Source organism: Musca domestica, unplaced genomic scaffold (genome assembly GCF_030504385.1).
Source record: "Musca domestica strain aabys unplaced genomic scaffold, Musca_domestica.polishedcontigs.V.1.1 25, whole genome shotgun sequence".
Lineage (NCBI taxonomy): Eukaryota > Metazoa > Arthropoda > Insecta > Diptera > Muscidae > Musca > Musca domestica.
Window position 1 is genome coordinate 10,244,898 of NW_026712277.1, and position 17,334 is coordinate 10,262,231.

Genomic DNA, 17,334 nt, shown 5'->3' on the forward strand with positions numbered 1-17,334 from the left:
TATGTCTCTAGGTTAAAAAATTCTACTACAGGGTAAGCAATGTCGCTTCTTATCAAATTCCCTTTGACTCACTCTCTCTCTCTTACCTGGGTAACTTCTTACATTTTATTCTTGGATTCTTGTAGACATATTTTCCATAAGTCATAGTGTTTTAAATATTCGATAGTGAAACCAAAGCTGGAGTATAGGGAGCTTTGAATGTGCCTTCCCATCCTTTGAAAATCGCGATTTTTACCCATAACTATTTATTGTGCGAAAAATTAAATCTTTGTTTCTGATTTTAGTTGTTTGCAATACAAGAACCTCCTGTGCCCTCTTCATAAATATCTGATTTGTTTGTTCGCTTGTCTAGCAGGTCTCTTCATTTTTCGTTTGTTTTTTATAATTTATGGTTCCTGCAGCGCAGATCCTTTTTTTCTCTAACAACAACTTGTTTCCTTAAGTAGCTATAAATAATAGCCGACCGCAACCATTCATTAACAATGTTATCGGGATTTTGTGTCAAGACTCTCGCAGCACAGCCTTCCCAATTGTGGTGATAAAAATGTGGTTACATTTCCACGACGTTTATCAGGTTTTTTTCTTTTTTGTTAGCAAAATGTCCATTAATATTGTTTCTGGCGAGGTTTTTTTTTTCTCTCTCTTTCGTAGTAGTTGTTTTTGTTGGTCGGTACTAACATCTAATTTATTATACAAATTGATATTGTTACCACTGATGTTTAGGTTTTGTAGTTGTTGTTGCTGTTGTCACTTCCCTCCCTCACCCCAAAGAAAATGGTGGAAAAAACACCTCACAATAGGCATAATGATCAATTATTTACAGGTGCTTTGATAAATGTTTTTCCAGGGCCATAAATCACCACGAAATTCAGTGGCGGCGATTGCTGGGACCACCTGCTGGGTGGTGTGAAAAAAGAAACAGGAAACTTCCAAATGAAATCCCGAAACAAAGGTGTTTGTTGGTCGTTTCCCTGTTTAGCCTACATGGCCAAGGAAAGCTTCATTAGCCACTTTGGCTAATGATTAGAAGAGGGAACGCATAAATCTGTTCCATAATGACCATAATAAATCCCCAGAATTGCTAAATACGGCAGCATTGATTGCCAATAAATATTGGCCAATATGGAGAGCATTTTAGCACCGAAACAAATCTCAGAATAATTGACTTATTTCGAAAATGAGATATTGTGGGGAATTAGAGGAGCATAAAGTCATAAATATTTGTTTAGATTTATGAATGGAATTTGCAACTGAAATATGGGCAATTTTATTTGAAATAGATAGCAGAATAGAACATCGTAACAAGAAATTGTTCTGAATGCGAATTCCGTTGCGATAATATTAACAAATTGTCAAAAGTATAAAATTTTCCCACGAGAGATGAGTATGCCTAAGATGGTTGAACCTCTCCTATATCTATAACGATGTTGATTCTCCTCTCAAAATATTTAAAAATTATATTTAAAATCAAGCCAATGTGATTTGATTGTATTTCACCAATATCCTTGCCCTGCCATGGAAAATTGGCTTGTTTGCTTGATCCTGCCTTCCGACTTGTTGGTATTTAAAACAAATTTTCCTGCCAAGCAAAAGCAACAATAAAAAAATACACAAAAGAATAGGAAGAAGAACAAGCCAAATGCCCATAGTATACAAATTATTCGGAATGATTGTCCATCGTTATTTCGCCCAGCTTTCATTGCTCAGCAGTAGCAGCAACAGCAGCATTCCAGCTGTCTCATTGGCTGCAAAACAAAAAATAACAGCAACAACAACAACATTTGTGTCTGAAGCATTCTTCCAAAAAATATAATTGATGTCTTTCTGAGTGATGTGAGCTGAAGTGAACAGTTTTTGTTGTTGTTGTAGCTGTTGTTTTTTTTATTTTCACCGATTTCCATCTGTTCGGGGTGGTGTTGGTCGTCGTTTTTCCAGCTGTAGTTTACGGAATGATTTCGCATGGACGAATTTAAATATTTCAGCCTCAACAATATTTCATTTATGACACTACAACAACACCAGCAACAACAACAATAACCAACAAAAGAACGTTCTGCAAAAGAAATATTAAAACAATTGGCCTTTCGTTATAGGAAATATATGTACGAATGTATGTATGCACGCAATGAATTTCTTTTCATGCTATTGTTTCCAAAGGATTTGCTTATCGGCGGAGGGGAAAAAGTCAGCATGCAAATTTGCAAGGGGAAAAAATATTGGAATTTAAAGCTAAAATTTAAACTTGTTTTAAGGAATCAAAATTTGGCAGGATTTCTTGATAAAGTCTCGAAATACTTTTCCAGAAAAATATTTTAAGGGACCATAATTTTACTGTCTTCTCAGAGACGATTTTAGGTCTTTTCATAGAAAATGCCAAGAAAATGTTAAAGTCTTCTCATAGAAGACCTGGAGGTCTTCTCACAGAAGACCTGAAGGTCTTCTCATAGAAGACCTAGAGGTCTACTCAAAGAAAACCTGCAGATCCTCTCATAAAAGGCCTGAAGATCTTCTCAAAGAAGACCTGGAATTCTTCTCATATAAGACTGGAGGTCTTCCCATAGACGACTTGGAGGTCTTCTCATAGAAGACGTTAACATCTTCTTAACATAAAAAACGTTAAGGTTTTCTCATATAAGACCTGGAATTCTTCTCATATAAGACCTGGAGGTCTTCACATAGACGACTTGAAAAAAACATAGAAAACGTTTAGATCTGCTTATATAAGACCTGGAGGTCTTCTCATGTGAGACCTGGAGGTCTTCTCATAGAAGACCTGAAGGTCTCCTCATGTGAGACCTGGAGGTCTTCTCATGTGAGACCTGGAGGTCTTCTCATAGAAGACCTAGAGGCCTTCTCATGTGAGACCTGGAGGTCTTCTCATAGAAGACCTAGAGGCCTTCTCATAGAAGACCTGGAGGTCTTCTCATAGAAGACCTGGAGGTCTTCTCATAGAAGACCTGGTGGTCTTCGCATGAAAGACCTGGAGGTCTTCTCATAGAAGACCTGGATGACTTTCATAGAAGACCTGGAGGTCTACCCACAGAAGACCTGGAGGTCTTCTCATAGAAGATCTGGAGGTCTTCTCACAGAAGACCTGAAGGTCTCCTCATGTGAGACCTGGAGGTCTTCTCATGTGAGACCTGGAGGTCTTCTCATAGAAGACCTAGAGGCCTTCTCATGTGAGACCTGGAGGTCTTCTCATAGAAGACCTAGAGGCCTTCTCATAGAAGACCTGGAGGTCTTCTCATAGAAGACCTGGAGGTCTTCTCATAGAAGACCTGCTGGTCTTCGCATGAAAGACCTGGAGGTCTACCCACAGAAGACCTGGAGGTCTTCTCATAGAAGATCTGGAGGTCTTCTCACAGAAGACCTGGAGGTCTTCTCATAGAACACCTGGAGGTCTTCTCACAGAAGACCTCCAGATCCTCCAGATAGAGACCTGAATGTCTTCTCATAGAAGACCTGGAGGACTTCTCATAGAAGACCTTGAGATCTTCTCATAGAATATCTTGAGATCTTCTCATAGAAGACCTGAAAGTCTTCGCATAGAAGACCTGGAGGTCTTCTCATGGAAGACCTGGAGGTCTTCTCATAGAAGACCTGGACGACTTATCATAGATGACCTGGAGGTCTTATCATAGAAAACCTGGAGGTCTTATCATAGAACACCTGGATGTCTTTTTATAGAAGACCTGGATGTCTTCTTATAGAAGACCTGAAGGTCTTCTTATAGAATACCTGGAGGTCTTCTTATAGAAGATCCAGGTCTTCGATTTGTTGAAGACCTGGAGGTCTTTTTATAGAAGACCTGGATGTCTTCTTATAGAATACCTGAAGGTCTTCTTATAGAATACCTGGAGGTCTTCTTATAGAAGACCTGGAGGTCTTCCCATAGAAGGCCTGGAGGTCTTCCCATAGAAGGCCTGGAGGTCTTCTCATAGAAGACCTGGAGGTCTTCTCATAGTAGACCTGGAGGTCTTCCCATAGAAGGCCTGGAGGTCTTCTCATAGTAGACCTGGAGGTCTTCCCATAGAAGGCCTGGAGGTCTTCTCATGGAAGACCTGGAGGTCTTCTCATAGAAGACCTGGACGACTTATCATAGATGACCTGGAGGTCTTATCATAGAAAACCTGGAGGTCTTATCATAGAACACCTGGATGTCTTTTTATAGAAGACCTGGATGTCTTCTTATAGAGGACCTGGAGGTCTTCTTATAGAATACCTGGAGGTCTTCTTATAGAAGATCCAGGTCTTCGATTTGTTGAAGACCTGGAGGTCTTTTTATAGAAGACCTGGATGTCTTCTTATAGAATACCTGAAGGTCTTCTTATAGAATACCTGGAGGTCTTCTTATAGAAGACCTGGAGGACTTCTTATAGAAAACTTGGAGGTGTTCTTATAGAAGACCTGGAGGTCTTCTCACAGAAGACGTTAAGGAGGTCTTCTTTTGTTAACTCCGAAAATGGGGTCATATGCAAAGTGCCTTGGCATCCTTTTATATTTCCGTTACAATAAAGCATTTCCCAACCCATAACCTGTAATTTCCCACCAATCATTCGTTCATTCATTGAAAATTTTTAATGCCATTGCCATGCTGGGAGCAATGAAACTTGTATTGCTTTTTTGTTGTTGTTGTTGTTGTTGTAAAAATTATTGATTGGTTTACCAATTCCCCAACAAAAGAACAAAAAGGGAAAACGGAATGTCAGGAAAAAGCAGGCATCAGATAATAACATATTTTATGACGACATTTTTTTATATTCTTCTGTTAACGCCCGATTGATTTTTCCATTGATTCTGTTTTGTTCCTTCAGAAAAGGAATATTTCAAGGGAGGATTTTAAAATTTGAAATGGAGGGAAAAGGGGTAAGGTTGGAAACTTGATTTATACTATTCAGTAAATTCAATGGACTTCAGACGTGTATTAAGAAAATTTGGAAAAATTGAGGAACCATAATAGTTTATGGTCCATAGACTGCCTATGCCGAGTAGCGGGAAGTGTAGATAGATTTTTTAATAATACAGTCTGTTATAAAAGCTCCAAAACACCTTTACTCTATTTTAAGCTTTAGTCTTCATTTCGATGCTGAGTACTCGGAAGTAATTGGACATTTGTGACGTATTGTACGTCACGTTTCATTTCGAATGTATGTGTATTTTTGCCAGAAATAAACTTGAAATATTTCATTGTGTTCATTGTTTAAAAACCTCGAAACAATTGAAACAGATGGGAAAAAAGAAAAGAAGGCAAACAAAATATAAATAAAAGACATTTCAAAATCAATTCTTAGGTTTGCTCCCAAACCCAAACCAAAACCCACACACAAAGACATTAACACATTTAAAGAAATGGCCAAGTGCTGCTTAGCTATAATCGTTGTGCCATGTGCTATTGAAGGCCTCCTTCGAAAGGAGGTAGGCCGACTATAAATAGAAGAAGGAATAATAACAAAAAAACAGACATTGTAATAAAAATGATGAAGCGGAAGGAAATAAAGGCACTCAGTGACAATATGTCATAGAAATGGCAGGTTTTTCTTTCTCAGTTGTAATCTTTCCATTTCGATTCTTCTGTAACGTTTTCTTTAACTATGTTGCTTTGCGCTTTGCAAAGGTTTTCCTGCTATGCTGGCTGAATTTGTAAGCTAGTTCTGTGATCAACTTGCACACACATACATACATACATGAGCCCTTCTCCCGTAAACGAAAATGAAATTCTGTGCGTATGTGTTTGTATATTGAGCATGTTTTTATAAATTTATGAAAGTCATTCTTGGGGGTCCAAAAGGGAGGGAGCAGGATTTCCATAGGTATACACATACATATGTGACGATTTTTCTTTTTTTCTCATTCTGAAATATGTCTTTTTGTGGATGTCAACTATGAGTGCGTATGTTGTCGTTGTTGCCTGTTACATATTTAATGAAAATATTAACATTGTATCCCGGAACATGCTGTTGCTGCTGGCTGGTTGGCTGCCGCACACATGTTGCCATCTATCTGTGCCAGCCAGCAGTTGCTAATATTTGGATTTATAAATGTCCACAAAAAAGAAGCCACTCTCGTTCCCTCTCTCTCCTTCTCACTTTCTGTGACAAAAGAAAATATCCGAGTGAGATCCCTACGGGGAAATATAATCTTGGGGGTGCCATTTAATATTAAAAAAAAGTAATTTTGATTGTCAAGTAGATTTTATCTACAATTTTTCCTTGACATTAAGATAATGAAATTAATGGGAATTGCTAATGAGAGGAAATTGTTGTTGGCTGCTGATTTGACATGAAATTTTGTTGGATGATGGGTAGAGACACTCGGTTTGTTTCTTGATGGATGCCAAGGTCGGAGGTGGTTCATGCTTTTTCTTTTGTGTCAAAAAAAAAAGAGAAAAGAAAAGGGGCTAAATGTCACAATTCATAATCTGATTGCCTTGATTTTTTTAAGGGTGGTTAAGGAAAATTATTTTATCTTATAGAGGACCTTTTACAGACTTTCCATAGTTGGAAAAGTATTAATAGTTGTTATTCTGTAGTAATATCTACAGGTTTTCTACTGGGCTTTTAAAGGCAGAAAGCATCTTCAGATTTTGAATAGATAAAAGGCCGTTTATGAGTAGACCTTCTATGAGAAGTCCTTCAGGTCTTCTATGAGAAATCCTTCAGGTCTTCTATGAGAAGACCTTTTCCGATTTTATATGAGAAATCTTTTGGTCTTCTTTGAGAAGACCTTCTGGTCTTCTATGAGAACACCTTCTCGTTTTTATGAGAAGACCTTCTCGTTTTTTATGAGAAGACCTTCTGGTCTTCTATGAGTAGACCTTGGTATTTTATGAGAAGACCTATTGGTCTTCTATGAGAAGAATTTCTGGTCACTTATGAGAAGACCTTCTGATCATCTATGACAAGACCTTCTGCTCTTCTATGAGAAGACCCTCTGGTCTTCTATGAGAAGACATTCTGCTCTTCTATGAGAAGACCCTTTGGTCTTCTACGAGAAGACCCTTTGGTCTTCTACGAGAAGACCCTTTGGTCTTCTACGAGAAGACCCTTTGGTCTTCTACGAGAAGACCCTTTGGTCTTCTACGAGAAGACCTTCTGGTCTACTACGCAAAGACCTTCTGGTCTTCTACGAGAAGACCTTCTGGTCTACTACGCAAAGACCTTCTGGTCTTCTACGAGAAGGCCCTTTGGTCTTCTACGAGAAGACCTTCTGGTCTACTACGCAAAGACCTTCTGGTCATCTATGAGAAGACCCTCTGGTCTTCTATGAGAAGACCCTCTGGTCTTCTATGAGAAGACCCTCTGGTCTTCTATGAGAAGACCCTCTGGTCTTCTGTGAAGAGACCCTCTTTAAACCTGTTCTACCCTTCTACATGTATACACATATATCAGTCTTCTTTAGATATCAGATCTTCTATAGGCCTTTTAAAGGTCTTCTCTTAAGAAACGATTTTCTACTGATCGTCCACAAAGCGAATACCCTCTGCAGATCCATCGTTAGCTAAAAGATATCTATAGACCTCCTTAACTGTCTTTGAAGTGAACAGCTTTTTCTGATTTTCTGTAAGGAGAAGACTTGCTACAACCCTGCAATAGAGAGAAGAATTTTTGCATGTCTTTGAAAGATTGAAGACCGTACACAACCGTTCTGTAATTTGAATACCTTGAACAGGCGTTCTATGAAGAGAAGACTTTCACAACCCTTCTTTCAAGAGATAACCTTCTCCAGCCCTTCTACAAATATAAAAATTTTTGCAGGCCTCCGATAGATTGAAGACCTTCTGTAAAGAGAAAACCTTCTAGAGGTAATCTGTTAAGGAAAATAGCGTCTATTGGCTTTCTGAAGGGAGAAGAGCTTTGACAGGTCATATGTTAAGATAAGACCTTCAATTGTCCTGCTCTAATAAGACCATCTTCTGTTCTGAGAGGACATTTTACGGGGCTTCTGAAAAGAGATTACCTTTTACAAGCCTTCGGTATGGAGAATATCTTCCACTTACTTTCTGGAAAAGAAGGTCTTCTCCAGTCCTTCTATAGATAAAATAATTTATGCAGGTCTTCGATTGATTGAAGACCTCCACAGATCTTCTGTAAAGAGAAGTGCTTCTATGTGCATGCTATCAAGACAAGCCCTACTACAACCTATCTATAGGTAGAAACATTTCTACAGGCCTTCGTAGTAATTTTACAGGCCTTTTGTCAAGTGAATATCTTTCCCCAGGCCTTTTGAGAAGAGAAGATCTTCCACAAGCCTTCTACTGGCCTCCTATGTAAAAAGTACCTCCTTGCCTCTTATAAGATTTTTTGGGTATTCTATAATTAAAAGATTTTTGCCAATTAAGGAGAAGACATCAACATAAGTCTAAAGATCTAATGAAACCTTACAAATTCTATAACTATTTTCTTTAAATCATTTGAATTCGTTGAAGGATCAATGTTCTCTGTTTAAGGAACTCAAAACTTGTCCTTCCTCAATGTTAAAAATAAATACAACCATCTGTTCCATAGTATCTCTTGAATACATTTAAAGTGTCATCCATATATCAAAACAGAAGAGCATTATTTGCTTGGCAAGCAGGACCTCCATAAAACTAACACCCTCGGCTGACAACTCCGTTTGTCCATAAATCCCTCTAGCAAGACAAAAAAAGGCCTATATTTTATGACACCAAATATCCTGCCATGTGGTCAAAAATATGTTTCGGCTAAATATGGATGAGAACTCAAAACAGAAAAACGAAAGAAAAATTGCCACATTTTGGCATAATGGCCAGCCAAATACTGGCTGGCGTTAACTTTTTTTCTCTCGCCCGCTTTGCGTGCCAAATGCTAATGATTTGTGGTTGTGGCATTGCCGAAGATATGTAGGACTTCACAGCTAAATATCAAAATTACACATTCAAAGCTAGGCATAAATGTGAAAAATTTTCCAAAAAAAGTAGGTGATTTTTTTTTGTTTGGTTGCAATCTTGTTAGCTGCAAAAAAGTATCTAACCTTCCATCGTTCATCTGTTGCAAAAAAAAAAGAGACTGAAATGTAAATTATTATTATTTGTTGTTGTTGTTATTTTTTCACACCTTACAAGTGTGTAAATTTACAAATGTTTACTAGTTGTGTTAGTTTGTTCTGCCTGTCCGTCCATACCCATGAATGGACATTCTGGTTACAGTTCAGGGTCATTTTTCATTTGACTCTTGCCAGTCACCCAAAGGGAATATAAACATTAATGAAATTTAACAAAAAAAAAAAGAGCGCACATAGAAATAAATAAAAAGGAACCCAAAAGTCAGAAAATGACCCAATTGGGACAGGGTCTGGGGAATACTATATTTAGTTTTTTTCCTATTCGTATTTATTTTACAAAAGAAAACATATGTTTAATTAATGGGGGAAGGAATTTATAAATTATGCATGAATTCAAGAGGCCTAGCTTGGGAGATAATTTAAGAAATAATGGGCTCCCATGCAGTCGACCTTTTGGAGAGGCCGTAAAATATAAAATTATATATTTTAGGGATTTAATTATTTAATGTTTCTTAACTCTTTAGGTTTGGTTCGAATTATATAGTTATATTTTTATTAATTTTGTAATTATGGAAATTTAGAAGAAGATGTTGCGAAAAATAACGTTTAAATTAATCTTATCAGATATAATTATGGTTCTCAATATATGAAGAGGTAAAATAATAGTTCCAAAGCAGTATTTAGCGATATGTAATGCTATGGCACAATTTGTAAGAAATTTTTTTAATTCCCTCTCAAATTAAGGTAACAAAACATTTTCCCATGTTGCGTATACATGGTGTCAATACTCATACGCACTGAAGGTCTTTATTTTATAAATTCAGTGAATTAACCTTATTTGATAGGACAATTATATAAATTATGATACTTAACTTCATAAGACCTGATACCTTTTACTACCCCCACAATAAAACCATGTATTTAGAAGAATATTATGATTTTGTCCTTCCTTTTCCAAACATCCGTCTAAGATTTTTATGCTAACAAAACCAAGCTACAAATGACTCCAATTGCAGATAAAGGTTCTAACTTATCTGGAAGAGATGGAGAGTTATGTTCCAAATTTCGAAGGGCTTAGTATTGTTTCCTTACCCTTCAATGGAATTAAGATTTTCTTTGTCTTGCAGACAAATTTGATGCCGTTGATTACCTGAATGTCGATGATAACATATGAAGTGTGGTAGGACTTTTTATATTTTCTAAAGAGTCCTTAAACTATTCGCAAATATCTAAATAGAAAATATTGTGGAATCTAATCATAAGAGACCGGGAAACCTTCTGGTCATCAAACATAAAAAAATGGGAAATTCTCCCACATCCCATTCTGAAAAGGAATGCGGTCTGCGTAACTGGGTCATGGTAGCCTTCATGAAGTCAATAGGGAAGTGGACGGAAGAAAACAGCAACATCAGTAGAAATTGTTGGAAAGTAAAGAAGCGACTTGATCGAAACCCGCGTCGCAGTGGTCGAAAAATGGCTCGTGGTAGACTTGGTTGGCCGAATTTGGTTTTCTCCGATGAGAAAACATTCGTTGTCCAGCAGTTTGTAAACAAAGAAAATGATCGTGCTTACTTGCCAAAGAGGAACTTTCGGTTGGCCACCAGAACTCAAGCGCCGCCCATGGTGATGGTGTGGGCCGCATAAGAGCCGATGGTCGCTTGGGCACGCAAACATTTTGGACGCAGACTTTGGACATTCCAAAAGGACTCAGCACCATCGCACTCAGCACGCGCCACCCAAGAATGGTTACAAATGGCCGCCACAATCTCCGGATACCAATCCGTTGGACTATTGTGTCTGGAGTATTTTGGAACGCAAGGTTGGCACTAAAAAATACCAAAGTCTCGATAATCTCAAGCAAGCGCTTCGCCGGGAATGGACCAAAATACCGCAGAGCAAAATTCGGAGAGCGTGTGACGGTTTCAATGGCCGCTTGAAGGCCATAATTCGTGCCAAAGGTGACCAATTCGAACAAATCAAAACTTATTGTAAAATGTAATGCTTTTTTTTCTACTTTTTTCTGCTTTCAACACTTTCCCCAAAAAATGAAGAACTCGGGGAGATTTTGTCTTAGAATGGAAACATAGAAACTTAGCAGTAAAAATCGTAAACACAAAATTTCGCTTGAAATATTCAAAATTCGAATGTAATTTTCTTAAAAACTATTCAACCTAGATCTATGATATAGCCTGAGACTTATAGTGAAATTTTATTTAGAATATTTTATCTTTTGACATTTTCTCTCTAAAATGAAATTTTGTTCTACATTCTCGCAACAACTCGAAAAAAGTCCGAGGAAAAATTTATCAAAAAATTAGAAAATAATTTCGTATTTTTGGCAATACCGACAGCAGTATTTTCCTGATATATAATAGAAGTAGAGATATCTTTTCTTCAATGGCTTATAGTGGATTTTCATCTAGAATATTTTTTACTTGACGCCATCCTTCCAAAATGATGTTTTCTGGGAGAAATTTGCATAAATTAAGTACGGCTTTAACCCTGAAATGTGTTTTTAATGTTTATAAATGTGAATTTCTGGCGATTACGTAAGATCTAGGCGTTTGAGTTCTTCTAGAACCAATAATAGAATTTTGTGACAAGTAAATTTCTAGAATACGATGCCGTTTAATCGGAGTTTTTAGCCATATTTTGAAAAAAAGTTCAAAAACTCCCCTCATTTTTTAAATTTTCGACCAAAATAATCCTTGTATCCCTAACATGGCCGAAGAGACCTTTAAGCTTAAATGTTCAAATTCCAGGGAATCTTGATCCAAAAATTTCAAAAGATGTGGGAAAAGATTACTTTGCGATGCATTCTTCCAAAATATCGATGCACTTGTCCCTCATTGTAGCTCTAATTTCAAAATCTGTTGAGTTTTTCTTGTAATGAGTGTTTTAAGTGTATTTATATGCTCCAAATACCTTAAGAGTTTCTAGAGGAAGATATTGAAATTTCTCCATTTTTCCTTGCCTCGGTCAATGCCTTTACCCTGCCTTCTTGCTAATTAAAAAAAAATATTTAATTATGTCTAGAAACTAATTCAAGGTGTCAAAATTATCACAACTTCCCCAACGCTTTTTATGTTTAATTAACTCAAACTCCCAAGGGTATTTTTCTTAAAACATTTTTCTTCTCTTCATAAACAACTCATTTTAATTTGTTCCAATTATTATCTTCTCCTCAAACTTATTTTAACTTTTTTTATTGTGTATGTATGTATGCAATATCCATAAGTTTTTAAAATAGCTACATTTCCACCAGTTCCACCCCTCATTAGAAGTATTTACTGTTCAATGATAAAATCAACAACAATGAGCAAAAACTACAGTGACTTTCTTTTTTATGGCTTCCCTTCAAAACCAAGAACAAAATAAAACACAACAAAAAAATGAAATAAACAAACACCAATGGCCGGCTAAAACTCGCGGGAATCCAAATTCATCCGTTTATTCATGCCATAGAAGAAAAAATAAACGGACAATGCAGTCAGTAGTCCATTACTGCAAACTTCCTGAAGTTCTTCTAATGGTATTAAAGTTTTTTTAATGGCTTCTTGTAAATGGCCAGCAATGCAGAAGCTTTTCCTCTTAAATATATATTTTTTGTAGTTGTTGTTGTATTTGTAAATCCAAAGAAATGTAATTACATAAATACCAGAGATTTCCTTTATTATCACATTATGCAGGATTGCAGAGCGAGAGAGAAAAGAAGACGACCATAACAATCCATTGTGGGTAAGGGTTTTGCAGAGAGAGAGACGAAGTGGTCTGAAGGGAATGTAATAAAGTGATAGATGGGAAAAATAGACATAAAAGTGCAAATTCTGCAGTTGCTATTTTTAAGAAGCCTATGGTATTCCTTGGTTGAAAGGGTGTTTTCCCAGAGATGGTAGTTTTTAATTTTTTTGTGAACAATATTCGAGATCAAATATAAGTTTGCTTCCCTCATTTTCTGTATTGGCATTGTTGTTTCTTATTATACCATCAACCATAAGACTAGAGAGGGTATATATCATTTGATAGGTCAAAATGTGCCTAGTCGAAATAACGGTTTTAGACCCTAGGTGTCTTTGAACCAAATGCGCTTCAGGACGTTTGGAGTCATCTTGCAATGTCTGTCAGTCCGTCGGTCTGGCTAGTGCGCACCATAACTCTTGAAGGGAGTATAAGCGACTTTGTCCAAACTTGGTTCTTCGTAATATTATTGTCAAACTTAGATCAAGTTCGGATATGGGCAAAATTAGTTCCTCCCCCACAAAAAGTCGAAATTTTCAAAAAAAGATACAGCACAGAAAGAGAAAGGATAAACCGATTTTGTTCCAAATTTGAAAATCCTATTATTTGCATCAGTGCTAGGTCAGGTGCGAAAATAACAATATCGGTCCACTTCATCAAGTACCTCCCCCACAAAGGGTCAACATTTTGAACAATTATAACTCTTCTCAAATGTGATATAAGAGTCCGATTGACTTCAAATTACATACATCACAATATTTTTATTAACCCAAGGTCTGGTGTGAATATGGAAATGAAATATAATATATCGGTTCAATCCTTCTGGTACCTCCCCCACAAAGGGTCCAAATTTTGAATATTCACGAATCTCATAAGACACGCAACTAACTTTCGATTTCATTCAGACTTGGCTTATCTGTATATTTCTATCAACACATGATCTGTTATAAAGATGGTGGAGATCGGACCATTCCTTCTGGTACCTCCCACACATAGGGTCAAACTTTTGAATAATCAAAACGATTATAAAAACTGAAATAAGCATCCGGTTCTCTTCATATTTCACACATTCCATTATTTCTACTAATACAAGATCTGCTATGAAGATATGATACCTCCTGGTACCTCACCACAAAGGGTCAAAATTTGAAATATTCATGAAGCTCATAAAACGCAAAACTAACATCCGATTCCATTCAGACTTGGCAAATCTGAATATTTCTATCAACACATCATCAGCTACAAAGATGGTCGAGCTCGGCCCATTACTTCTAGCATCTCCCTCACAAGGGGTCAACGTTTTGACGATTATAAAATCCGAAATATGCATCCGGTTCTCTTCATATTTCACACATCCCATTATTTTTACTACATAAAGATCTGCTGTGAATATGGGATATGTCGGTGCACTTCTTCTGGTACCTCCCACACAAAAGGTCAACATTTTGAATAATTATAACTCTTATAAAAGGTGAATTAAAAGTCCGATTGTCATTAAATTTCACACATCCCAATACTTTTTTAACAAACCAAAGGTCTGGTGTGAATATGGGATATATTGGTTCAATCCTTTTGGTACCTGTGGTAGCTCAAACAATCCAAAAATAACATCCGATACCATTTAAACTTGGCACATCTGAAATTTTTTTCAACACAACATCTGCTACAAAGATGGTGGAGCTCGACCCATTCCTTCGTGTACCTCCCCCACAAAGGGTCAAAGTTTTGAATAACCGAAACGATTTTAAAATCTGAAATATGCATCCGGTTCTCTTCATATTGTATACATCCAATTATTTCTACTAAATATATATCTGCATTGACGATAGGATCTATCAGTGCACTTCTTCTGGTACCTCCACCACAAAAAGGTAAAAATTTTGAATATTCCATGGAGCTCATAAAACTCGAAATTAACTTCCGCTTCCATTCAGACTTGGTACATCTCAATATTTCCATCAACACAAGATCTGTTATAAAGATGGTAGAGATCGAACCATTTAAATATTTCCCTCAACCAGAAATCTGATATGACAATGGACTTACCGGAATAGAAGGTCAACAATTTGAATAATCTTAGCATTATTCATTAGCTGAGGGTATATATCTGTCGGCAAACCCGATTGATACTTTTTGACTAGTTTTATTTTCATTAAATATTTAAATTTCATTAATTTCCTAAATATTTGTCATTCCAAAACCAACCCCCACCCATCCACACGACACCTCAGCTTAATTCACTGTCATATTCGTTCGCCATTTGCATAATGAGTTACAAGTTTTTTGTTGCCAGTCACGCTGGTGACCACAACGTTTTTCCAGCTTAAGCGCATACTAGCCAACTAGCGGCGAATGCTTATGAATAAATGCATAGTAAGGAATTTCGAAATAGCAAGAACAAAAACAAAAAAAAAAAAACAAAAAAAAAAAAAAAACAACAACAACAACTGAAACAATTAAAAAATTGTAAAGCTTTGCTTGGCTAATTAATTGGGGTTGTCGCCTCTTGGAAGTGTTGTTAAATTGATTAGATAATTGATTCGAATGAGCAGGGTAAGGAGGGAAGGGGTGAGAGAATGATACTTAATTACATCTAGGGGGGGTGGTACTTACCATATGAAATCTTTGCAATGTGAACAGAAGGTGGGCTGCTTGAAGAAGCGCGGTATGAAGCAGTGATCCTTGACATTGAAAACGTTTTTCTTTTTCAGGGCTCCCTTGCGCAGCCGGGACTTCATTTTGTTCTCGCCCACGGCTTCGTCGGCCGTGCCCTGGGCTGCCTGTTGCTCGCCATTGTTTTCGCTGTTGTGTTCGGACATTGCCGCTTGAGTGGTGATTGGATTCGAGTTGTTGTTTTTGTTGTTGACTTTACTTAAATGCAAGTTTTTGATGATGATTTGTTTTTTACGGTTGCTAAATGATCGGTGCTGGATTTTTCCTTGTATGTGATGTTGTGTTTGCTGTCGGATTTTTTGTTTAATTTAGCACTATTTATATGTTGTTGTTGTTTGTTTATTTGTGTGTATGTTGTTGTTTTACTTATTTTTTGTTTGTTTGTTTTAATTGTTGTCTATATCTCCATTATGGCATTGTGTTATTTCATTCTCATGGGGTTTTTTGTGTTTTTTTCTCTCTCTTTCTTATTTATTTTTGTTGTTTTTTTGTCTGCTATCCTCCTAACTAAAAGAAAATTGTTTATAAAATAAATGATGTTATTTAGGAAAAATTAAAAAAAAATAATTATGACAATTAAAAACATTTTTATATGGTTTTGATGTTTTTTTTAATTTGCTCATTTATGGCGTTTTGCAAGTTTCTCTCTCTCTTTGTTATGTATTTCCAGTTATCCTTTTCAGGCACTTTTAATTTTCTTTTTGTATTATTTATTCTTTAGCCATTAGCTAGTTTTCTAATTATGCGTTTTAGTTTTGTGTTGTTGTTTTTTTATATTTTTCTCCTTTGTTCCGTATCACCTCCATATCATGGCGGTTCATACTTTCGTTCGTTTGTGCGTTCATTTGTTCACTCGCTCATCACCATCGTTAATGAGGGGCTTTGTGTGTATTCTTGCACCTTTTGTAGCTGTTGTATTTTCCGCTGAAATGCTTTTTTTTTCTATTAGCGTCTGTTTTTTTTATTGATTTACAAAAGACCTGAACTATCACATAACAATGACGTGTGTGAGTGTGTGTGAGTTAGTGCGGTTACGTTTTGATGATCCAGTTTTGAAATTGTAGCTCAAATATTTAATTGAGTTGAAAAAAATGTGATCATGAATAAAAATGATGCCGTTTTAATACCACTTTTCGTAGAATTGATTACGGCCTTGGTTTTTTGATGACTTTGGCTTGAAAATGGATTGCGTAAATAGACATAAAAGTTTATGATGCTGAACACAAAGTGATTTCAGTTTTGATGTGAAATATAATACTAGGCTTAATATAATAATGCAATTTGGCTAAAATATATTTTTGTTGATTAAAAATGGTTTTGTAGACACTTAAAAGCCAAGAGGGAAAGCCAATAGGTCCTCTCATAAAGTCCAAAAAATTATGTCTATTTCGTCCTTTTAGCTCGATTATTTATGTGTCTACTTTTTTCATTAAACCCAGAAAACCATTTTTTTGAAGATCTGTGCAATAACTATGAAAAGTGCTAAGAGGTATTAAATATAGTGCCTCTGTTATTAAGTTATAAGGAGGAGTTAGACCTCTATATTTTGAATACTAATAATGTCTCTATTAATTATTATAATACATACCTTCTTACAAATATTTTGTAAGAAGGTAGGAAAAAGTTCTAAAAAGGACTTAAAAATGTACAATTGGTATTGAGCGATTGGGAACATCTAGGGCTCTCAATTATGATATTTTATCAAAAAACAGCTGGGTGATCAGCGTAGTGTACAAACTCGCTTTTCGTAACAAAAGAATGTAAAAAAGTACCAAAAGGTATCAGAGATTTTTTCATTGGTAAGAAAATGTACTAAAATGTAAGAAATAATATGACATTAGCATGAAGCGGTTGGGAACAGGTGGAACTCTAATTTTTTTTGGGTGGTGTCTGCGTACAGAT

At 36.4% G+C, this 17,334-nt stretch overlaps 1 protein-coding gene and 1 long non-coding RNA gene across 12 annotated transcripts in view; one reads left to right on the forward strand and one right to left on the reverse strand.

Moving 5' to 3' along the window:
- The window catches only part of LOC101894476 (protein kinase C, brain isozyme), a 99,797-nt gene that overhangs the window by 64,372 nt on the left and 18,091 nt on the right, over window positions 1-17,334 (reverse strand). For 9 of the 11 annotated variants that reach the window (XM_059123802.1, XM_059123801.1, XM_020034867.2 and 6 more), the window contains exon 2: window positions 15,373-15,939. In XM_059123802.1, the coding sequence (XP_058979785.1) occupies window positions 15,373-15,578 (206 nt within the window). In that variant the 5' untranslated portion in view covers window positions 15,579-15,939. Of the gene's footprint in view, window positions 1-15,372; window positions 15,940-17,334 lie in introns of those variants that run through there. The other 2 variants (XM_011291940.3, XM_020034872.2) reach the window with 1 other exon arrangement.
- The window catches only part of LOC131802968 (uncharacterized), a 128,890-nt gene that overhangs the window by 53,830 nt on the left and 57,726 nt on the right, over window positions 1-17,334 (forward strand). The window lies entirely within an intron of this gene.